The sequence below is a fragment of the Anopheles cruzii genome, chromosome 2, assembly GCF_943734635.1.
Source record: "Anopheles cruzii chromosome 2, idAnoCruzAS_RS32_06, whole genome shotgun sequence".
Lineage (NCBI taxonomy): Eukaryota > Metazoa > Arthropoda > Insecta > Diptera > Culicidae > Anopheles > Anopheles cruzii.
In genome coordinates this window covers 47,617,127-47,640,880 of record NC_069144.1, presented here as the reverse complement: position 1 = coordinate 47,640,880, position 23,754 = coordinate 47,617,127, and the positions used below count along the sequence as shown (strand labels likewise).

General features: G+C 53.7%; 2 protein-coding genes across 2 annotated transcripts in view; one reads left to right on the top strand and one right to left on the bottom strand.

Moving 5' to 3' along the window:
- Positions 1-19,171, bottom strand: part of LOC128268218 (serine/threonine-protein kinase N) — a 33,561-nt gene extending 14,390 nt beyond the window's left edge. The window contains exons 1-3 of the mRNA XM_053005252.1: positions 19,073-19,171; positions 7,652-7,976; positions 5,294-5,778 (exon numbers count right to left, since the gene is read on the bottom strand). Of these exons, the coding sequence (XP_052861212.1) occupies positions 5,294-5,778; positions 7,652-7,976; positions 19,073-19,171 (909 nt within the window). The remainder of the gene's footprint in view (positions 1-5,293; positions 5,779-7,651; positions 7,977-19,072) is intronic.
- LOC128268220 (UDP-glucosyltransferase 2-like) lies at positions 3,264-4,934 on the top strand. The gene is made up of 2 exons (XM_053005255.1): positions 3,264-3,454; positions 3,519-4,934. The coding sequence occupies exons 1-2, from the start codon at positions 3,302-3,304 to the stop codon at positions 4,908-4,910; spliced, it is 1,545 nt and encodes a 514-aa protein (XP_052861215.1). The 5' UTR covers positions 3,264-3,301; the 3' UTR covers positions 4,911-4,934.
- Positions 19,172-23,754: the final 4,583 nt, after the last annotated feature.

Sequence of the window (23,754 nt, the reverse complement as noted above, 5' to 3'; positions counted from 1 at the left end):
ACATCGGTACACTGGCGGCGCTGTACAAAGATCGTCCGATGTCGGCCCTGGATACGGCCGTCTATTGGGTCGAGTACGTCATTCGGCACCGCGGAGCACCGCATCTGCACTATCAGGGGGCCAACTTGAACATGTTCCAGCTGGTGCTACTGGATGTGTACGCATTCCTCGCGACCGTCCTCCTGGTCGTTTGCGTATTGATCCGCTTCAGCTTCCGGAAGCTCAAGCGGGCGATTTTTGGTGGCTCACGCAGTAAGAAGCCACAATCCCAAGACGGGCAGAAAGCGGCGAAGAAAAAGGTGAAGAAAACGTAATCTTCAGCATAGCCCCGTCTCGACAGGTGCCGCCAACACCCACATTGTGTTGCATCAGCTCAGTGTTGAATAAAAACAAGTCTTGCCGTCGAAAGCGAAAGGTGTCGCTTTGCGATATGATGCAATGTATAGGGTGTGATGACACCTTAGCTTTGTCCTCGCTTGGTCCTCGCTTGGTCCTCTTATCGACGCGAAATGAGCGTGTGTGGTTGTGTGCCAAAACTGACAGATCATGCTCTGGCACCGGCGTGGTCATCGTCGTGGGACACAATATTGAATCCAAACACGCGTCTATCTGCGCCGCGATATGGAAGAAACGGGTTTGGGTCGCTCTCCATTCGTGTTGGGATGTCGTGCGGTCAGTTCTCGGGCTGGTATGCGTTGGTGTGTGCTTGCCCGAGAGCTTATCGTGGCAACAAGTGGCCCGCGGCTTCCATGTAATCAGTGTCTCTCTCTCAGCTGGGTCGCCGGGCGCCGGGCCGCGGCCGCGGGCTATCTAAGGGTTTGTGTGCCGGGTGTGAGTTTAAAAACGTAACTCAACTACGCGCGGACCTTCATTGGAGCGCCGACGACGGTCAGAGACGAAAGGAGACAATATATCGTCGTACACATCGATCGTAGCTTTGAAGGGAAGATGAGGTACCCGGTAATGACGGTGTTGACCTTCGGTGTGCTGGTGGTGCTACTCGGCACCGGTGTCCATCGGGCTGAGTCAGCAAAAATTGTGTGCGTCTTCCCGACGGCCAGCAAGTCGCATGTGCTCGGCCTACAGGCGCTGCTTAAGGAGTTGGCGAGGCGGGGACACGAGGTAAGTTCACGGCTCTCGATTGATCGACAGGCCAAGTTAATGTGTACTCTGTGTTCCCGTAGGTGACGATGGTCAGTGCGTTTCCGCTGAAGAAGCCACCGAAAAACTATCGCGACGTGCACCTGCCCATCGAGGACGCTTTTTCGTCCATCATGAAGGACTTTATGCAGGGCGGAAGTCGCAACATGATGAAGCTGATGCCGAAGGTGCTGCACTCGTCGCTGGAATTGTCGAACATGTCGATCAATACGCAGGCGTTCCGGCAGTTAGTTCGCGAGGAACAGTTCGATCTCGCGATCGTGGGCTACTTCATGAACGGGTTCGTCATCGGTATCGGCCAGCTGTTCAATTGCCCGACGGCAATGTACTTTGCGGAAGGCGTTTCTTCATTTACGAACGTGGTTGGCAATCCGACCGAGGTAGCGGCCGTGCCGCACATGATGCTGGGGCCCCGGAATCCGATGACGTTCGTCGATCGGGTACTCAACACGCTGATGATCAGCGGGGAGAAACTGATGGTGCGATACATACAACACAAAACGCTGCCCTACTACGAGTATGTTCCCCAGACGGGGCGACGCGGGACAGTTCTTCACTTCGCTACTTACGCTCCTGTCTTTGCGCTTTACTTTTAGGTCCAATTTTCCAACGGAAAAGGGCTACCGAAGCTACGACGAGACGATGCTGAATGTGTCGCTGGTGCTGCTGAACAGCCACTTCACACAAACCGTCCCCCGAGCGTACCTCCCCAACATGGTGGAAGTGGGTGGTCTGCAGATCAACGCCAAACCGGAACCGTTGCCGGCGGATTTGCAAGCGTTTCTGGAGGGAGCGGGCGAACACGGTGCCATTTTCATTAGCTTCGGCTCGAACCTTCGCAGCTCCACCTTGCGGCAGGACAAGCTGGATGCGATCCTCGGTATGATCCGCAAATTGAAACAACGTGTGATTTGGACCTGGGACCAGGACGATATGCCCAATCAGCCGGCCAACGTGTTCATCGGCAAGTGGCTCCCGCAGGACAGTATTCTGGCGCATCCGAACCTGCGGCTGTTCATCACCCACGGTGGGCTGGGCAGTATCACCGAGGCGATGTACCACGGGGTACCGATCGTGGGGATACCGATGTTCGGCGATCAGGTCGGTAACGTGGGTCAGGCCGTGAAGGATGGATGGGGATTGGAGGTTAGCTTCGACACGCTGACGGAACCAACGCTAACGGATGCCGTTCGGGAGGTGTTGGGCAACGGGCAGTATCGCCAACACATCGGTACACTGGCGGCGCTGTACAAAGATCGTCCGATGTCGGCCCTGGATACGGCCGTCTATTGGGTCGAGTACGTCATTCGGCACCGCGGAGCACCGCATCTGCACTATCAGGGGGCCAACTTGAACATGTTCCAGCTGGTGCTACTGGATGTGTACGCATTCCTCGCGGCCGTCCTCTTGGTTGTGTGCGTATTGATCCGCTTGAGCTTCCGGAAGCTCAAGCGGGCGATTTTTGGTGGCTCACGCAACGAGAAGCCCCAATCCCATGACGGCCCGAAAGCGACGAAGAAAAAGGTGAAGAAAACGTAATCTTCAGCATAGCCCCCGCCGCCAACACCTACATTCTGTTGCATCAGCTCAGTGTTGAATAAAAACAAGTCTTGCCGTCGAAAGCGAAAGGTGTCGTTTTGCGATATGATGCAATGTATGGGGTGTGATGACACCTTGGCTTTGTCCTCGCTTGGTCCTCTTATCGACGCGCAATGAGTTGGCATGTCTGGGGGCCATGACTTGGCACAACTTGGTGCGGGTTCCCACGAGAGACCACAGTTTATTGTTTTTCCGATGGTCATTGTGTTGTTGTTGATAAGGAAGATTTTAATATCAAAAAATCTAATACCCGCCGCCGGACACCGTGTCTCGCATCGTCTCGCTGGTGATTGTCGTGTGCCGATTGTGATCAATTAACGTTGTAGTGGACGAAGGCGGCCACAGCACACAACCATTAACGGGTTCTTATCGTCACACACGACAACAACAGCAGGAACGAGCGACGGCCAACACCAACACCAACAGGCGACCGGAGAACCGATTTAACTTGAAGTGCCGGAGTGCGCTTCAGTAGGGATTGAGTTATTCAAACAGATCGACCCGCGGGCGAGAACGTTAGTCCATTGTGAAGTGCGTAGAAATGAAGCTCGTGTTGGGTGTGGCCATTGCCGTTTGCGTTTGCATTACGCAACTGGAGGCATACAGGATTCTGTGCGTGTTTCCTAGTTCCGGACGTTCGCATGTTCTCGTGGGCCAGGCACTACTGAAGGGATTGGCGGAACGTGGCCATGAGGTAGAAGATCTATACCTAATGCAATGTGACTCTATATCGTATCCTTGTTCCCCGCTTCCCACAGGTAACGATGGTGAGCCCCTTCAAGCTCTCAAAACCGGTGCCCAACTATCGTGAAATCGTCGTGAAGAAGGTCGATCTCGATAGCATGGCGAAGGACTTCCTGCAAAAGAACACCGGCAACTCGCCGTCGACGATGATCGCACTCTTCCAGAGCCAGTTCCAGACGGCCGAAATGGCGCTACAGGACCCACAGTTTGAGGCGATCAAGAACGAACACTTTGACCTCGTCATCATGGGCTACTTTGTGGCCGACTTTGTGCTCGGCCTTGGGCCCCACTTTAACGCCCCGACAGTGGTCCTGTTTTCGGCTGGCCTCACCAAATTGACGGCCGACTTTGTGGGCAACCCGCGAGCCATATCGACCGTACCGAGTGTGCTGCTCGGTGGCCGCGGTACGATGGGTTTTACCGACCGTCTCAAGAACTTTCTCGTCGCCATACTCGAGAACGCGGTCAGTGCGGCATCGGCCCACTTCCAGGCGGCGTATTACGAGCGGAACTTCCCGTCCGATCGATACCCGCCGTACGCGGACGTGCGCAAAAATGCGTCCCTCGTGCTGCTGAACACGCACTTCTCGCAAACGATGGCCCGCCCGTACCTGCCGAACGTGGTCGAGGTCGGGGGGTTGCAGATCAAGCCGAAACCGGACCCGCTACCGGAGGACATTCGCGAATGGCTGGACGGCGCGGGCGAATACGGTGCCGTGTACTTTTGCCTCGGCTCGAACCTCAAATCGGTCGATCTTCCGCCGGCCAAACTGGACGCGATTCTTAAAACGTTCGCCAAGCTTAAGCAACGCGTCCTGTGGAAGTGGGAAAGTGACACGATCCCGAACGCACCACCGAACGTGCTGTCGAAGGCGTGGCTCCCGCAGGACGACGTGCTGGCGCACCCGAACGTGAAGCTGTTCATCTCGCACGGCGGCCTCGGTGGGACGAGCGAGGCCAAGTACCACGGGGTGCCGGTGCTGGGCATTCCGATCTTTGCCGAGCAGGACCAGAACATCCAGGCGCTGGTCGACGAGGGAATCGCCATGATGCTCGACTACCAGCAGCTGGACGAGCGTTCGTTCTCGCGCGCCGTCAACATAATGGTCCGCGAGCATCGGTACCGCGAGCGGGCGAAGGAACTGTCCGCCATCTACCGGGATCGGCCGCAAAGTGCCATGGATTTGGCGTGCTACTGGGTGGAGTACGTGGCCCGCCACCGGGGGGCCCCGCACCTTCACTATCCCGGCGCCGATATGGGCTTCCTCGCGCGCGAATCACTCGACGTGATCGGCTTCCTGCTGGTGGCCATCTATCTCACGCTGAAGGCAGTGAAACTGGTGATCGCGTTCACCTGGCGGAAGCTTTTCAGACGCTCCACCAACAGCAAAGTTAAACAAAATTAATAAAGCTCGATCGGATTGTGGATCCGCCCGTTTGATTGCTGACTTTTCTGTCCCGTTTTTTTACCATCGGAATATACCCGGCTACCCGGCCGAGTCGAGCGCGAGGTCATAAGGTTTAATTAAACGGAAACTTGGGTTTTGCGTTTCGCGCGCGATAAGATACGGCCGCCGGCGGCAATCTGAAGTGCTGCTTGTCGGGAAGATAGCCTAATTGCGACGCTGTTAAACACCGACGACAGCGGGGCGGATAGCGGGGTTGGAAACAGTGCACCGCTCGTTGACAGTGAACGCGTGCCGTCACCGAATGCATCACTCGAGGCACACATACACGCGCGCGCGCGCACGAAAAAGAAATATGAAACTCAATCCCGTCCGTCACTCACCTCCTGGAGGGCCTTCTTGTCGAACGTTTTTGTACTCTGCAACGTGCGAATCACATTCTTGGCCCCGTCGACGACGGCCGCCTCTATCCGGAGCCGGTGGCGCAGCTCCTCGATGCGGTCCTCCAGCGACGTCTCGAGCTCCTGCTGCGCTTGCTTGACCGATGAGGTCGCCGCCGATGCCGCCGATCCCGACCCGTCGCCATTCTCCTCCGACAGCGACTTGGCGTTGAGCTTGTTCTGGCGCACCTTCAGTATCTTGAGGCGCAGGTACTCGATCTTCGCCTTGGAGTCGGCCAGCATCTGGTGCGCCTCGGCCAGCAGCTTCTTGTCGCGCCCGTGGTGCCCGCTCGAGATCGATTGGATCATGTTTTCGGCCCCGTTCTTCACCTTCGTCTCGATGCTGAGCTGCTTCTCGAGCGGTATCAGCAGCTTATCGTTGATGGTCAGCTCCGGTCCGCTCGGTATGACGGTGGACAGTATTTGATCTGCGGATGGCGAACGAACAAGCGAACGAAGGTTAGTTGCCGGCCGGTTGCTGGGGGATTGTCTTTGGATTGTGGGGAACGAAGATTAATCTCTATCCGAATGTTGTGACATGTGGCGATCACCTGACAGAAGGCCGATCCGAAACCACATCACTTCGAGACTGCACCGCCGATCGTTGTATTCTATCGATCATTCGCGTAGCGGTCAATAACCTGCCCGGCATAAGCCTGATACTGAGATCCATAGCGGAGTCTATGGCAAGGAATTGACACGGGATTTTGAGGGCTAACTAAACATTACGCTGCGAGAGTTTGTTGTGTAAGCATCGCAAGTATTGTAGGGAGAGCCCCGGAACCACCCGGTAGCAAGCTAGTGCCTTCGAGAGACGCCCGGCCAGAGTGAAATGGTGGAATTACTTGTAATTGGATTATTGTTTCGAACTTCGAACCGAACCACCCCGGCCGAAAGGGGGGCGCCACGGGTTTGCGAAAACCTCTCTTTTTCCTCGTTGTTTGTGTTATGCTTCCCATTTTCCGCATCGAATCGGGGCCCCAAATCGAACCGCCGCTCGTTCGCGCACCGAGAGGCCGCGAAGTGTGCCACAGACACACCACACCCCATTATGCATGCACACGGCGCTTTTCACTGCTTTTTCCCGATAGACGCTCGGCGGCCGGCCGGTTCGCGCCCACTTCCTGTTGGTTGTGCGGCGAGCAGCATTATTGTGTTCGCATGATTGGGCGCGCGAAGTGGCAGCAGCAGCAGCTAATCAGTCTTCTCTCCGCGCACACTGCTGATGCCGTAATCGCGGTGAGTCCCCGGCGCGCCTTTTGCGCGCTCTGGCCCTTCGATGCGGGCCCACCCTTAATGACTTAATCGCGGATGGTTCGGATGCCAGACGCCTGCCGATGCGTTAGAGAAACCGGGCGGCCGTTCGACAACTCCATCGCTGTGAAGTAATACTTTCTCCATTCCGGACGATGGATTGCTCGTTGTTTGCACAGCACGTAACGGACCAAACTGTATTGGCTGGCTTCCCATCACCCGGCCGATTGAAGCAATTAATGATGAATTCAAAATAGCGTTTGAATTCTGTCGCCCCAACGATAACGAAGCGCAGCACTGAATCAGCTGTTTATGATCTCCTCCTGCGGGTAGTCTCTTGCCCAACGGCCTAACTGAAAATTCACCAAACTCACCCGGGGGGGTGGGGGGCTCTGTGGATCGCGATCGCGAGACTCAACGGATCGTCACACAAATTGGCGACGCTGTGACCCGATCGTCGGCCCAACACGTTCGTCTCGCCGGAAAGATGATGAGAAGACTAAATTAAATGCACAACTATTTTTACGGCCCCAATCGCTTGCGCTGCTGCTTTTGTGTAGGTCGGCCCGGTACGTTGGACGACCAACTCCCACGCAGCAGCCGCAGCGGTGAGAAACTCAATTTCTTTCTCCGACGCTCTCGGGTGGCCAATGTTTTCCTCCCTATTGCTTACGCCTCTCGCGCGCAATGACAACAAATGTGCCGCACATGTCGGGCCAGTGCCAATTCGGGACAACACGCGCACCACAGTGTGCGAATCGGTGGCGTCGATGGCGTCTAATTATAAATAAACAGGTACAACAACACCACCGCGGTGTGTAAAACGAGAGCGCACCAAAAACATGGCGCACAGCAAACTGCGTAATATGCGGCAGAGTACTGCCGTGGCACGGGTCGCCCGACGGTTCGCGCGGTGCAAAAAAGGGCCCACATTGCGTGTTTCGTTTGTTCCGCGCTTCACGACCGGTTCTATCGAAAATTATTACCTAAAAATGGACTCTCATCATTACTGAAGTCGATGGTCGTCGTCGGTGATTCGTTCCTTACCTTGTCCACCATTGTTGCTGCTGACACTGTTGCCCTGCGTCAGGATGATTTGGCTTTCCAGTTCGAGCAGTTCGGACTTGAGCTCGGCCAGCTTGTTGTTGCTTTTCTTCACGATCAGCGCCACGTCCGAGAGCGAGCGGCGATCGGTGGCGACTTCGCGCAGCTTCTCGGCGCCCTCTTTGATTTTCAGCTCCTTCCGTATCTCGCGCCGGATCGCCTCCTTGATCTCTTCCAGCCGGTCCGGCAGCAGGTGCTCGGACACATTGTCCGCCAGGCCATACTTGTGGCTCAGCTCGTACAGCACGGGATGTTTGATGTAATCGCCCTGTGGTCGAAGCGAGAAGATGAAAGGGGGGCAAAGATTATACTTAGATGCACAGGCAACGGAACAAGCAAATGGCTACAACAACCACCACCAGCAGCAGCTACTATGATTGAAAGGTGTACTTAAGATTGACAGCCTTGAACTTGAACCTGTCCAAAGAAGAATGGTCCACGCTGACAAATGAACTTGCGCCCCCTGGCCGGGTTCATGAATAATAGTTTCCTCTTGTGTGTGTGTGTGTGTGTTACTCCTGATAAATGGTCACAGTTTGGACAGAGTCGCTATCTTGACACAGAAGACGCTGTTGCCAGCGAGCAGCAGCGGATATGAAGCAATAGGTCACACGTGGTCGGTGGAATCGAAAAAAGAACTGTGAACGCGTTCCCGGACGACGGCGAGGGTCATAAATCTCTCCGAGGAGAGGGACGAGTACAGACACCGCCACCAAAAGACTCGTTGAGGCACCAGAATCCGTTATGTATGCTTCGCGCGCTTGTCTGACCCAATAAGGCCCAACATTCCGGGGGCCACGTTCGAGTGCGCCCGCAACACGACCACGTTTGAAGTTCGTCTCGGAAAATGCCACAAAAATTTGGGACGAGCCGCTGAATTAGGCCGCTCCATTGGGCAGCCGATAAGGAGAGAGAAATAGGGAGAGAGAGTAACGAATGAAAGTTGAAATTGACGTACAGATCACGGACTTAAACTTCCCGGCTTCGGATTTGTCTTTTTTTGAGGTGCCCATTGAACGAAGTGCAACATTGAGACATTACTAGTCCAAAATTAAGAAGATATCCATATAAATGAGGAATGAATAATTAAACATTTCAAGGCAGCAATCAGCAACGAGAAGGGATCAATGATTGAGTTTAACGTGTGATCGTAAGCGTCAATTACGACAAACAGAACAATCATAATAAAAGGAGGGAAGTACACAACAAAATTGGGAGATCAAACAACGCATTTACGCAACGCCGGAGGAAGCGGATCGACACAAAACAGAAACCTAAATAATGCGTAAAAATCTTGATTATGGAACAACATTATCTTCATCACGAAGTTGGGCTTCGAAAATCACAAAAGCTGAAGGCACGGGATGAAGGGTACCCCAATGAGAGCGTTCGCACAGCTAATGTGGAGTAGATTGGACTTTTCGGCCAACTCACGCGCGCGTGAGTGGAGAGAGAGGGTTCCGTTACCTGGTCGGCCACGGCGTCGGCACGGACGCAGGTGCTGAAGACGCGGCTCCGCCGGCGCGACTTCCGGCGGCGGCCGTTGTTCTCCGTCGTTACCACCAGTGCCATGATGACCGGGGACCGGGACCGTAAACAGATTGCTCCCCGAAAAGTCCACCGTTAGTTTCGTTACTGATCGTCTCGAAATACGCGCGTCTCGAGAAAGGAGTGTGGCAGCAAGATGGAGTTGTGTGGCACGGTTATTTATATCGGGAAATCACTTGCGAACCATCGATCCAGGATAGCCGCAGGAGCGTATACCATATGTGCCCCGCCCGGTCAATGATTGAGAGCCCCCTCTCGACCGAGTGGCTAATAAGAGCAACTTCGTGTGCCGGCACGCGGCTTTTTTCCTGTTTCCTGTTTTTGCAACTAAAGCGGAAGATATTTAATAAAGTGGCCAGTGGCCGGAGGAGCAAAACCTGCGTGGCCGGCGAGGTTTGTGTGTGGGGGTTTCAACAGTTTCACTTTCCAGGGGCGCGAAAGTACCTGCCCACGATTGAAGTCGGGCGCAACTGGGCAAACCGGAAGTAGCCCCACAACATTATGTGTCTCATTAGGAAGATGTCATCCGCGGTCCGGAGACGAACTATATAGACGACCTGACCTGCTGGCGGCATGTCGGATCGGAATGTCTTCAGTTCTCGTCCGCGCGCACAGCTTGTGGCACACCCTCTGATTTCTTTTGATTAATCGTCCGCCACGGCGAACAACAACCCCCCGACGGCAAGGGATGCAGTTGTACTTTTGCTCATTACATGGGCCCCCCTCGTGGGCCTAATGATTTCTTGGAAGGCATTCATGAAGACCTCGCGGAGAGAAAGTCATTCATTTCAGCGTCAGTCCATAGAGAAACCACAGCTCAACAGATTGTTTGAGTTCTGGCACTCTTGGAGCTTGGATCGGAACAGGGTTAAGATTGAAAGCATACGTCAGCTGCAGCTTGTGCGGGGTGCTCCCCCACCGGAAACTGCTCGTTATGAAACCGCACCCCGCTTAACAGGCCACCAACAGGCGACCTGGGAGGAACTTCCGACACCCCCCATGTTTGTTTTGCACAGACATTAACGAGACGGGGCGGAAGCTCACTTGCCCGAGGGGCTCTCCCGGGGGGGCTATACGCCGTCAAATCCCACGCTACCGGGAGGGCCAACAAAAGTTGACCAACAATGCACCTGATACCTCCGTGCGCCGCGTCTTTTTGGGGTGAATAACACCGAACCGAAGCAGAGATATCCCCCGGGCACAAACGAACTGGCGAAGAAATGTGATCTTGGAGAGCCGGGGCGTTTGGTTTGGGCTGTTACCCAACCCGCCACAAACACCGCCAAACACGGCCGCGATGTCGTCATCGAACACGTTCGTCCAGCGCGCGTCCAGTTCCAGAGGCACGCGTAATAAACGGGCACTCGCTGCGTTGACGACGGCTACTAATGGGCCAGCAGCAGCTGGATAATGGCCAACCGCGCTTCGGGAGTGTTTTGGGGTCTCGCGCGGCGCCCGTTGGCTAATGTATCGATGATAGCCTCTCCCCCCCGGATGATAGGCGGCCGATTGGCTCCTTAGGAAAGTGAAAGTATTCATTTCACCGCGGCTCTAGCAGATTAGGGGCTACGACGACGATTGGCCGGCTCAATCGGGGGGCGAACAATCGAGCGGCGCAACGCCCGGCCCTAGAGCAGGGGGCAGCCAGATAAATCATAACTGGACACTTGCGGGGTGCGCAAATTTTGCTGCCTCAAAATTGAGGAAATTGGCTCTACAACTCAAAGCGCAACTCGAAAAGTTGGAAAGGATCGATTATTGCGCTTTTTCCCGGGCTGCGCGGCCCGGGATTATTGCGCGGCCAATCGCCAGATCGTCGAAACGATTAACGAATAGTTTTGAGAAGCATAAGGCCCTGTGAGAAGATTGCGCTGCGCGTAAAAAGAACTGGAGAAAAGTGCCCAGTGGTTGGTGATGCAATCGACGCTTCGATCGCGAACTGTCACTACTGTTTATGTTTCAATTGCAACACTGTCCGTTGCTATAAGCAACCGCGGGTTGGATAAGCACGAACAAAAATGTGGCGCGCTCATCAATGGCGCCATTGATCGATGTCGGAAGTTCCGGTTTTCCGTACCCACCACCAAAAGTAAAAGTAAATCGCTCAGCACGCTTTCGTCACCCACAGGAGATTGGTTGATAATTGATTACAGTTCCACGGTTTTGTGCAACAAAGAAGCAGCACAGCCGACTCGAGACATCCACAACTCCAAACACACCAAGGAGGGATCGTGATTTGAATCCATAACGAAGTGGAACAGGAGACACACCAGGAGTGGGTGTCTGTGCTCATGCGAGATGCGCATACTCCCCCCCAGTCGCCGACATGGTGGCGGCGGCAGCGCGTGCGAAGGTGGATCATCGCGTTTTGCGCGCCAAACCCGTACAGCAGACATCCACAGACGGGCGGACCAAAGAGTCGGTTGGTCGACGGGGCGTGCAAATTCCGGTCCTTGCCCTCGAACACCATCACTGGTGGGCCATTGCCATTCACGGCCAACGGCACCTTGATTTGAATGTAAGACCGGTGGGGTGGGTAGCCGTTTTGGGTTCATCGAAATGGAGACCCCCACACGGGGAGGCCGCCTCCCTCACGATCACGGTTCGGTTTTTTGTTTTTAAGTCCACTAGTCACACACGTGGGTGCTGGTGGACTGCGTGGGAGCTGGGCGCTACGTTGCGCAACCACAGAGCAGCGAGAGAGAGACAGAGGGAACCTTAGGATACCTTGATTGCGGTTGTGGCGATATCCACCTCAATTAAGTAAAGACCTGCCGCCCCGTTCGAGAGGAACTCCTATAGAAAAGGTTCCTCCGGGTTCAATGGGCACTGGACTAATCGCTAAGCAGTTACAGGTCACTATCAAGAAACAGCCAGGTCTTATCTTATCTACTGCGCGAGATACGCCGCATGTTTACGTGAAGCAACAGCAGCCACAGCTCAATGAAATGCCACACACGGCACAACACAACCGTGGCCACGGTGGTTAGTAGCAGTAACTGTGCAGAAGCCAACAGCACACCACCACATCATGAAACAGCAATAATCTTTAGTTTGAGTTGGCTGTAACACATGTTTGTGATTATTTTGCGTGTCGTATTCGCCATTTTGCTCTCGTTTTCGACGGATAGCATCGGTCCTCGGTGACGTCATCGGGATTGGTTTGCCGAGTCCGTCCAACTTTTAAAGAAACCAAGCATATGGAGCATTTTAAACTGTGTGTCCCTTTCTTCTTCGACGGGCCTAGTCCCTCCCCGGCCATTTGCCACACAACTCCATAAGGCGCCACACACCATCCCCACACAACACAGCCTATCGATCGCTCACGCGGATCCATTAGGTGTCCACTCTATTGGTCACCTCTGATCAGCAGCGGACACACTCTCCGTTTAAAGTCCCAACGAACGACCACCTTTAAAACAGCAATCGACACACACTTCACGGGGGTGAGCACTTCCTGCGAGCACCAACACCACGGGAACACTACCGGGTGGCATACCCACGGACGAAGGCGAAAGTACCACGGTCCGACGACGACGATACGGACACAGATAACACACAACCCCGCCGCCGCCGCCGCCGGCTTATTTCGACACGGTGACCGGTGACTGCAACCACATAACCCACAACAGTGTGCGGGGTGGTGACAGTCCGGGCAGTCCGGACAGTCACACGTATCGGAAGAATTCTAATAACACACATTCCCCGCCCGGGCCGGTTGGCTGTCATCGGCGGCCCTGTCTGTCGTGGATATGGAGAAATTGCTCCCCCGTATTGATTGAATGCCGTGTCCATAATCGGCAATCTCCCATTAGGGACGAGGGGCCGGGCCACTGACGCCAGGACGAAGCCAGGTCCGACGAACGACGACGATGTCTGGAATGTGTTGATGGAAACTAATCACCGAGCAATCGATCTGTGATATTAAAAAAGGGTCTCCACGGGCGTTGGAGACGCCGAATGCGTGAACGATATGAGAGAACACAATAGGGATTCCTTTTTGGCTGGCAAACTGTTAGCTAGAACAGAGAGGATCACTTGAAGGTGGCCAACAAAATTCCCAGTTTTTCATTCGGAAGCCAGTTTGCCAGCAAAGGTATCTGTAATATCCGATTTCGAGAAATGGCAAACAAGTGGAGCTACCCGGTGAGTAACCATAGCAACCAGCAAGACGAACCGCCAGGATTTCAGGATGACAGTTTGACAGATTACAACCGAAGGAGCTTGTTTTGAATTGTTTACAACAACATGAATCCCAAATCAAACCACCCGAAAACCACCCTCAAATGGTGTTCCACAACGAAATGTGCCCCTATCACTGGACCTTTGGGTCGAACCCAAAATCCCAGACCGTGCGACAGATGCTCAGACACGGGGTGTGATCGATGGCTGGTGTTAAATTTATGACGCCAACGACCTGCATCGCCGGGTTCCGGAGCGCGATAAGCGTAACAACTCTTTTTTTGTCCGGACTTTTGGTCTTTGTTCGGGTAGGTAGGCTACTGGATGTTATTGCACTGCTCACTAATCACCTGGATGCACCACAGTCGCTGGCTTCCACCAGCTGCGGGACTCTTGGGACCGCCATCGTCCGGGTCGTGTGCAAATGAGCCTCGATCGGAAGAGTAGCTGGTACCGAAGTCGGATTGGATTCGCATTTAATTGATTAATGTACGATAAACCGGCCGGTGGCGAGTCTTCCGCGACAGACTTGGACCGGGGCCCGGTGCCGTGCCGCGTGCCGTGGGAGAGCCAGTTCCTTGGACCATCGCCACACGGACGGGATGGTTGGTTGCACACTCCAGTCACTTTCGATTTTGTAGCTTCGTATGCAGCGCGCGCGCCGAAGATTTGGTTGGACGACGGACGGCGCAGAAAAGTTTCCCTCTCGTGCAACTTTGTTTGCGCTCGGGAAGTTAATGTTGTGGATGGCGGTGTAGGTTGGGTCGAAGACTTTCGTCAGGCTCAGATGTGTGACGTCTGGGGATTCGGGGAGTTTCACGGCTTCCTTGGAAAGCTTCCTATAAAGGAAACTCGGCAAGAACGGTAATTAGATTTCCGGCGGCACATGATCTCGACATCGTCACTTTTCGGGGTCTCAACTCCACAGCCCAATGAAACTCGCGTGGCCAAAGTGCACACACGATAATCAACTCATCAAAATGGATGTCAGATCTCCCCTCATCGGCCGCGCGTGTTATCCATGCTGATGTTTTTATCCGCCGCCGGGGGTGTCACTGGCCGAAAGAACGCCAGAAGATCTGAAATACGGGTCCTCCAGATCCCCGGTCGGGTGGCCTACAAAAAAGACGGGCGATAACGGGTGTCTTTGCGTCTGCAATGGGAAAGGATCGACGACCCAGAGCACGGCCCCCGAAAGAAGGCTCCCGGGTGCGCGCGTGGACCGCTCTCGAGAGCCTCGGGTTCCCGCCGTCCGTGTCCCGGCTCAAAAATTACATTACCCTAGCACCCGGCCCCTCGGCTGGGAGCCCCTTTTTTGGGGTGTGTGTGTGTGTTGGGTTCACAAAAGGGCAAAAGCAAGTGTGCCGCCGATCCGTACACGGCCGTTGGGATCTGCTGCCTACTACCGGCGCAGAAAGGAATTTGTAACTTGACCCAACCACGGGGGGGATCTCCCTCCTCCTGTATGGGGTATCCGGAATAACTAAAGCCAAGAATCGTAGCACCGCAGAGTGAAGGAAGTGTCCTTTTTCTTCGTTTACTTCGGGCGCAGTAGCAGCAGGGCCGGCGGCAACAATCCAATTATCGTATATTTTATCGATACCGTGTATGGGACCGGCCCGGGAGGTCACATAAGGGTTCGGTCAGCCGCGGCTAAACGCGCTGAAACAGAGAGCATAAACACTGTCCGTGTGTGTGTGTGTCCTGCGGGGGGATAAACAGCGTCGTTATGTATACAATACTGCGGCACTGCGTGCCGGCGCTACTAGCTACTGACTTCTGCATACACGTGCTGGTTCACCCCGAAGGCGCCGGCCCCGGATGAAAGTGACCTACAGTGTGGGCTGAGTTGCGGCAAAACGGCCCCCTGTTCCATTCCGTGTTACTAGTCGGATACATTCTGATACATTAGACAGAGTAAGTGACAGACCGCGGCCTCCGCAACTGCATTAGTAGCACCATCTATCAGACGCGCGCGCCCATCGATCGCGATATCCGTGTGCCACAACTGCCTATTACTCCATCATTAATCTCTCGTCCCGGAGTCCCGAAGAAACCGGTCCCTAAGGGGCGAGAAGGAGGAGTAGTCGGGACCCTATGACGAATTGGGCCCGCACTTATATCACAGCGTCTTGAAAGAGAGATATGCTTCCTCTAATGGTTAGAGTTTGTGTTGCTAAAACTATGCGATGAAAGAGAAAGGACTTTTACTGGTCCCGGGACCGGGACCAGGGAACGTCACACTGACCCCGTCGTCGTAGGCCCCCCTCGTAGGAGGTCTTTTCAGGGTGAAAGTGATTTCTTCTGCGACGATGGCGAAACCCCGGGGACACTCTCTACCATTCAGACCAAACCTCCAGACCTTCCCAGCATCAGCCACCAGCGCCAGTGATTATCCTCTCCCCCGAGAGATCGGTCCCGGCGTGTGTAGGTGTTTTGGGCGTGGAAGATTTGTGGCCACTCCACTCAGATTCCATTCCGACGCCCCAACGGCCCTCTTGCCGGTGGTTGTAGGCGAGATACAAACTATCCACCGGCCGCACACCGGCTAGGCTGGCTGCGCGATAATTAGGGTGAAGCGCCACCCCGGCGGGGTGTTTCCCGATTGGAAAACTCGAGTGAGAAAAGCCAAACACGCCCGCCGGAGCGAACAAGAAACAATCGACCAACCCGGCGCTACCGTTCGAGTTCGCGCGACGGAAAAGTTCGAGCGCCGCCATCGATTAACCTTTTGTGTGGTGGCCATGAATTTGGCGGCACCGCCCCCGGGAGAAATTGACCCCGCGCCTTGGGAGAGGGTGTGATCCGCAAATTTCGAGACGGTTTTCAAACGGGACGACACCAACGCCTTGCTGGGGGGCAATTGGTTCACGCCCCAGAGCCTATTTCATGCCCAATAATGCTGCCGTGTGGGAAACGAACTCGCCGCTCACGACCCTATTCGGTCCATTAACCCGCACACACACTAACATCGGGCCATCGAGAAGGGTCGATTAATGGGATTCGCGTGGACCGCTAATGGTCCACTTATCGGCTGAAGCACCACGGCCCAAGAGAGTGGCGGTACATTACACAGTTCATTTTAACTCAATTTTCGGTCTGCGAATCGGAAAAGTAGTAGCTCCCGTGATGGGATTCTAATTAGATTAGAGAGAACAAAAGTGCGTTCTGGTGGTTTGGAAAGGATAAAGCGGTGGTCTGCGCGGCCAGCCCGTTCGCCACAATCCCCACCGCGCTCCAAACTATAAAACTGTTTGGGTTTGGGTTTGGGTAAAAACAGGGTGGGTCAATCTAGCGTTCACATTTTGAACTACCGATTACATGACTTTTAAAACGTCCAAATTTCATTATGCAAACTGTAAACATATAGTAAAACCTTTGAGATTTCCGAAATGGACCGCTTTACGCTTGCAGAAAATTTGGGAAATATTTAAAAATTTCTTCCAAAGTGATGAACCTTCAACTCAAACGGTACGACATTTGGCACGAAAATCACAATTCATTTTAGCTCATTTTCACTTCGTTGATTATGTTAATAAGCAGAATTGTCGTTGTTGGAGTTCGGAAAACCCGCACGTCGTGCAAAAGAAGCTAATGCACGCGCGCGCACAATCGATATTTAGCGTCCTATCTTCGGAAATCGAATAATGAGCAGAAATGGAAGAAGAGGCGATTCGGCACCATTGAAGTATTATCTTTGGTGTGCGATGAAAGATAAATGGTACGCAAAAAAAAACCAGCAACTATTGACGACCTTAAGACCGAAGTTCACATTGTCATTGCCGAGGTAAGACAACTAACAGTCCAAAATGTACTCAAAAATAGGTCGACCGAATGGGCTACTGCCAAGCCACAGCTGTGATGGACATTTGACCGAAATTGTTTTTCATAAAAGAATTTAATGAATCAACCTTTCAAATAAATGTTCAAGCATCGAAAAATATTACGCCATTTTTTTATAAACAAATGAATCTTAAGTTGACTTAAATTGGTGGTCCCTCTTGTGTTTAAAGGTGTAATGTTGGGACCACACACAGTACGGAAATTCATCGGGACACGCGCCAAAGCGGCTCCAACTCTACTAAGGGGGAAGAGCGAGAGATTGCCTATTATTATGCATTCAAAGTTGGCGGCGCCTTCTTCGTCGGTTTGTCGATGGTTGCTAGGAGTCAACTCGTCGTCGGTAGGTTGTGGCAGCAGCAGCTGGGGATGATTGGTTGTGGTTGGATCGATGATAGCCCCGCCGGGTACCACGGAATGTTCTGAATGTCCGGAGAACCGGAATGCGCGCGCCCTCGGAGTCCAGAATTTGGATTCGGCGGGAGCACACATAATTACACATCGATTACAACACGCCCCTGGCGGCCACTTTCTTGGGGTTCGGGGAGTCGATGAACACCTGACACGCGCCAGCACGGTGGCCAGCGATTTGCGCGCGCGGACCCCAAAAAATAGGCGTGTGTGGGCTGGTGCCTCTGCTGGCGCCAAATAACAACCAACCGATCGATTGTAATCGGCTTCGGGTTCCGACCGGTGGCCTGGGATTTCTTTTCCCCCGAGAGAGAAGGTTCGAAGTTCGGTTCGGTTGGCAAGCATAGAAAGCATCTCGCGTGCTGCCAACATTATAAATCCACTATAAGAAAACGGTACCACCAGACGCCGGGCCGGCCGGGCCGGGTTCGTGGGTAACGGGACTCCCGGGACGGCGTCTTCCGTAATTATTGGACTCGCGCTGGCCTGGTGCCTTATGGGCACACACACCATCTGCGCGCTCCGGATGTTGGCGGGATGTTTTCTACACAATTCATCGCCGGCTGTTCTCGCTTCGTGAGACTTTGACCGCGATGCAGCGAATCGCGGCCACTTCTTGTTGGCCACACACGCACGCATGTCGATTGAACACCGATTAATGCAACCGATTAATTCGAATCGCTCAAGCAGTAATCGGACGCAATTCGGGAACGGAATTGGGCAGGAAGTGCCCATCTCGGAGCCACCGGTTTACCGTTCGCCGGCCGGGAGCCCACCGCACAAAAAAAACCCGAAATTCTTCGCTTCACCGGCGCGCGCGCGCCGCACTTTCTTCCGCCCAGCGCGGCGACGACGATCGATGGTCCGAGGTTATTGTACGATTATTCCTACTTCACAACGCCTCGGAGAAAACGACACCACCGCAAAGAGGATCGCGCAATTTGCGCGATCCAGAAACGTTAGATTTCACAGCTTTAATTAGAGTGCCAGAGTGGGTTCTGGGTTATGGGTTGCGGAATAAAGTGGAGACCCTTTTTTTTGCTTTGCTGCTGATGCTGTGTTTTTCGCGAGCAGAAGAACAAGAATTGAGAGAACAGCAGCACGATGACGGGAGGGGAGTGGCGGGAACACATCCGGTTTTCTGGCGGTTTTTGTTCTCTGGGAATATCCCGTACAGCGAATTCGGGAATTCGCAACAACAACCAAATGGATCAAATGATCAATTCGGGCTAGTGACTTGAAACTCCAAGAAATGGTCCAGCAAAGACCGGATCAAACTCACCTAAAATGATTCATCAAAATGGGGCAATGCTTATGTCCGAAGGGGGCAAGATTCATTAAAAAGGAAAGGAGCAACACTACCCGAACCCGAGGAGTACGTACAGTGAACAGGTAACCCTTCAGCTTCGCCTTCAAGTCCTTCAGGATGACCAGTTTGCTGGACTTGAAGCTAAAATCGGTCGATTCGTGGTTGATGCTCATCTTGCAGACTTCACTACGGTTCTATACCCCAAAAACCCGTCGTCCCGCGTTCGGGTTCTCGACGATTGAAACTTCACTGTCCCATCACGGCAACAGTGGGGCCTTTTTCACACACAACACACCGACCGACGTCTGGGTCGGACACTTTATTGTTACACTTTTCGCACCCTTCGGCCAGAGAGCGCGCGCGCGCGAAGATAACATTAAACGGAAAATCAATTAACGTAATTTCACACTTTGCGAGCTGGCGAAAGAACGGACACACCGGTCAAAACAGCGTCAGAACAGCGAACACAACACCTTTCGAACCTAATTTCGATGGCCCATGATAAGATACAAGAAAAAGGAACGTTGATGAAGAACGAAGGTGAACATCTTGCGAAGAACCGCCGCCGCCGCCGGGTGACGTGCGATCGACCCCTCTGTTGACGACCGAAAACTCCTTTCGAAGCGGTTCCCCTTCGCCCTCTGGGAGCATTAAAGACAATCACGACTTACGGGGTGCCGATCCGTGCCAAAACAGCAACGAGCATTTAAACTCCCATCATTAGGCGAAGATGATTTATTAGGGGAAAGGTTTCTACTACACTGTCGTTCAGGGGGCTCCGGCCTGCAGCACCACGGACGCACTTTGCAGATGATGAAAGCATACTTAAAAATTTACTGCACCATTAACTAGCGGGCGCGAGCGAGAGAGAGACCGCCCTGGCAACCGTTCGATTTTCCCACAGTTCGCGGGCCGTAAAACACTTCACTAATCGACACGTCAATCGGCCGACCGGGAGACCGATTTGCGAACCGGAAGTACGCAAAAATCCGCTCGGGGGACGGGACGGGACCGACCACTAATGTTATGCAAACACTGGTCGGCATCCATCCTCGGCACCCCAATGTTTATTCAGTGCTTCCTCCAAAAACGAAATGGCGGCACTCCACATCACAGCGAGTCCCGAGGCCGCCACCGCACGATCAAGATTTAGCGCGGACCAAAAGGCTGACCGCCGGCTGGTGTTCCATTTTTTTTCTCCCTGCGGCCGGCCACAGATGGCCACAGAGCTATGCCGTCCGTGCCTTGTGGTCATGTACGCATTTATTTACTAATCTTCGCGTAATTGCCCTGCGGACCCCTCGGGGGGAATACCCTCAGGGGGCGCAAGTAGAAAATAAAGATGTCAACACTTTCTCTCCCGGCCAGACTAGGCATCCGGCTCCGGGTGTGTTTTGATCTATTGTTGTCCATTTCGCCGCGGTTTGCGGATATTCGAATGCTAATGCGAAAGAAAGTAGTGCGCTGCTCCCCTCATAATCTGGCGATCACATTCCGAAACCGGGAACGGGCCGGGAAAATTAAGGTTAAGCGCGCGCTTTGGGAATCACAATTTGCTCAATTCATTTTAATTCTGCTCAATCTATTTCCCTGTCGAGGTCGCTAATTTTCAAAAACCCAGCGGCGGCGTCATAACTTAGACCCTACACGATACCCTAGGCTTGGCACGCACACGCAAACTGCAAATTAAGTGCGTGTGCTGTCCCGACGGAAGTGAGGATCGCGCGGATCTCGCTAGATCGCTGGTGACAACAATCGGCGTTGTTTACGAGTTCATTCTTCTTTGATTTACGCGACGACTGTCAACGACTGTCTCTGCTTGGTGACCTCCTTTCTTGATGCTGCCGCTGGGACTTGCGGTGCGTACGGTCCGCACATGGTTCCAATTGCTCTACTCCGACTCTGCGGCGTCGCGTATTATCCACTCAAGTGCCCTCAAATGTAATGCGCCACAGTGTGGTCAAGCGTGGCCAAAAAGCTGCGGCCTGCTCTCTCTCCCTGTCTCGCTCGACTCGGTGCATTGTGGCAACCAGGAACCAATAAATTCCGCATCAAGGTCAGCCCGTGCCGGTGCGGTAGCATGGGTCATTAGTCGTCACAACTGGCCAGCGCTTCCGATCTTCGTCCGGCATCGTCTCATAAATTGGACCACTCGCGAAGTGACTTATTGAACCAGTTTTCCGACACACTCGAGGAACCACTCGATGGGCGCACTACAACTGGCTGACATTAAGACATCGAGACCATCGAGCGCGCTCGCGCAGCAGGCTCTGTCTCTGATCGAAAACAATTGTAGCCCGAAAGCTTCGCAGTCACTAGGCGATAATAATCTGGAGCAAAAGCAAGAAACGTTGACGGACCCCGCGCCCTCGGGGAAGCGCCACAGTAATTATCGTGTCGATGTCGCTATTCCACTCTCATTCGGTTTGGGTTGTTGCGACGATACATTTCCGGGTCATTTACGGACACACGACACACACGGACCGTGTGCCCGAGGGCCGGTTCGTCGCAAGATGTTGCTCTTCGTTTCACGCAGATCGCACGCCGAACAAACACGCAACGCCAGATCCTCAAATAACACACGAGAAATGATTGACCAACACGTCCCAGGGCGCCACGGGAGAAAAGACAAACGCAGGATAATGCACGCACGACACTCACGCGTAACACTTGTGTCTCCGTGTCGTGATTTCAGGCAGAGCCTCCAGAGAGAGCCGCGTACCACCGTTCGCCGCGACCGTTCCGTTGATACTAAAGTGGCCCCGCTCTTGCGTGCTTTTTTTGCTGCGTGCGCGCGCGCGCCCTCGATCGATCCAACGTTTGCCACGCGATCCAAGACGGCGTCGCTCTGGGGAGGGAAAAGCAAAACACCACTCTACCGCACAGCGAGAGAGAGAGAAGGAGGGAGAGCTTTTGGGTGGCGGGCCCACGTTGCACCGGCCGTGGGCTTGCGAAGAAATGGCCGTTGATTCGCGCGGGCCACGACTCTGCAACGCGCGGGCTTTCGGTTTCGACTGGCCACACAACCTGCCCCATCTGGCATTACGCTCTCTCTCTGTTCCTCTTTTTCTCCGTTAAATTTGTTGCTCTCCCACTTCACTTCCCTATTGCGTATGGGTTGCTACGGGGGCTATTGGCTCTCTGGGCACAACTTCGCGCGGTGCGACTTTCGTACTGTTTGCTTTTCCAATGTGTGCCTCTCTAATGATCCATTTAAAATGTGTTCAATATTTGCTTCGCATCGCATCGGACTATGGGCTGCACTTCGGCTGGGGTCCGGGCCATGCTTTTACAATGAAGCAACAGAGTAAAATCCCATTTGGTGGCTGGGATGGTGGTTTCCCATAATCGGACTCATTACTTAAGATTACGGATTACGGCGCGGAATCACGTGAACAAATGGAACAAAATGTGACCAAACAAAAACCACAGAAACTTGAGCACCAGAGCGAAAACAATCAGGCGGTTGATAAGACCAATCGGCGATACATTGCCGCCCCGGGAAAGGACGTTGGTGTGCAATCTCTCTCTGTCTCTTGTCGTACAAATGGTTCCAGAGCGCAAAAAGTTTGACCCTCGAAGTCGCCTCGAAGGATGGTCAAAAAGTTGGGCCTCCATCATTAATTATGCTCTATCGTCTCGCGCGTCTTGATTGTGTTATCTCGCGGGGTGTACTAACGTCATTCTCGCACACAAGAAACAATTTGTCTCATTAATGCCGGGATCACTCGGCCGGGCCAGTTGGGCGAGAAACTTTCAGAAGCGGAGGAGCACCCAAAACAAACCCTCGGTAGCTGGATAAATATTAAACCAAGTTCAACAACAAACTCAACATGGCCGACAAATATCGCTAAATTATGCATCAAATTTTCCCCGCACCATCTGCGCCATCCGGAAACGAACCGGGAAACACTACTTTCTATCCCGCCGGCCCGCCGATCATCCAGGCACGAAATTAATCAACTCATCCCATGCCCAATGAAGCGTTCAACAATGCGCAGCGTGCGCCATTAACGTGCCCAACGCCGCGCCTACGTGTGTCTTCGCTCGCTGTGCCAGTGCCAGGAAGTACATCGTCACAGCATAAAGTACACATCGGTAGCGAACCACCCTGTGGTGGCGGCGTTCTAGGAATTGGCTGTGTAAAGTGGGTCTGCGCGCCAACCGTTTGTGTGTCCCGGACCCGGACCTCCTCCTCAGGATCAATAGACTGGAAGCAAAACAATAGTTAAAACCACCGTTGGAACCATTGTGACTGCCTTGAAACTTTACAGACCATAGGGCACACTGGGTGCGCGATCGAAGAAGTTCCTTCTCAGAGTCGTTGGGATTCCGTCACCCAGGTGAAGCCGATGAAGCGACTGGGCCGCACATCAAATACCTCTAGAGTCTGTGGCTGCGCTCTCGGATCGGCTGTGGTGTTACGTCTCACGAAGCCGGCCCGGCCGCAGCCGGAACGGAGGACGTAACTGGATTACAATGTTCAGAGACCCCGTTATCAGCCCGCTAGAGAGCTCAGGTTTGCGCACACGTGGAAAATTACCTACAAAGAGAGAGAGAACGAGGAAAGGTAAGTAAGGTAAGCAAACAGCGAGTTACAATTAATTTTCCAACCCAGTCGCGGCGCGCGCGCGCGGCTGACCTGAGAAAAAATATTAATGAAAAGTTACAAACGTATACAAACAAACGCGCCACGGGGGGCTCACGGTCTGCCGGAAGCCGCCAGCCAACCCAACCGCCCCCCGCTGAGTACCCG

Coding starts and splice junctions, on each gene's coding strand:
- LOC128268220 (XM_053005255.1), top strand. CDS start 3,302: ATGAAGCTCGTGTTGGGTGTGGCCATTGCCGTTTGCGTTTGCATTACG. Junction 3,455..3,518: donor TGGCGGAACGTGGCCATGAG/GTAGAAGATCTA, acceptor CGCTTCCCACAG/GTAACGATGGTGAGCCCCTT.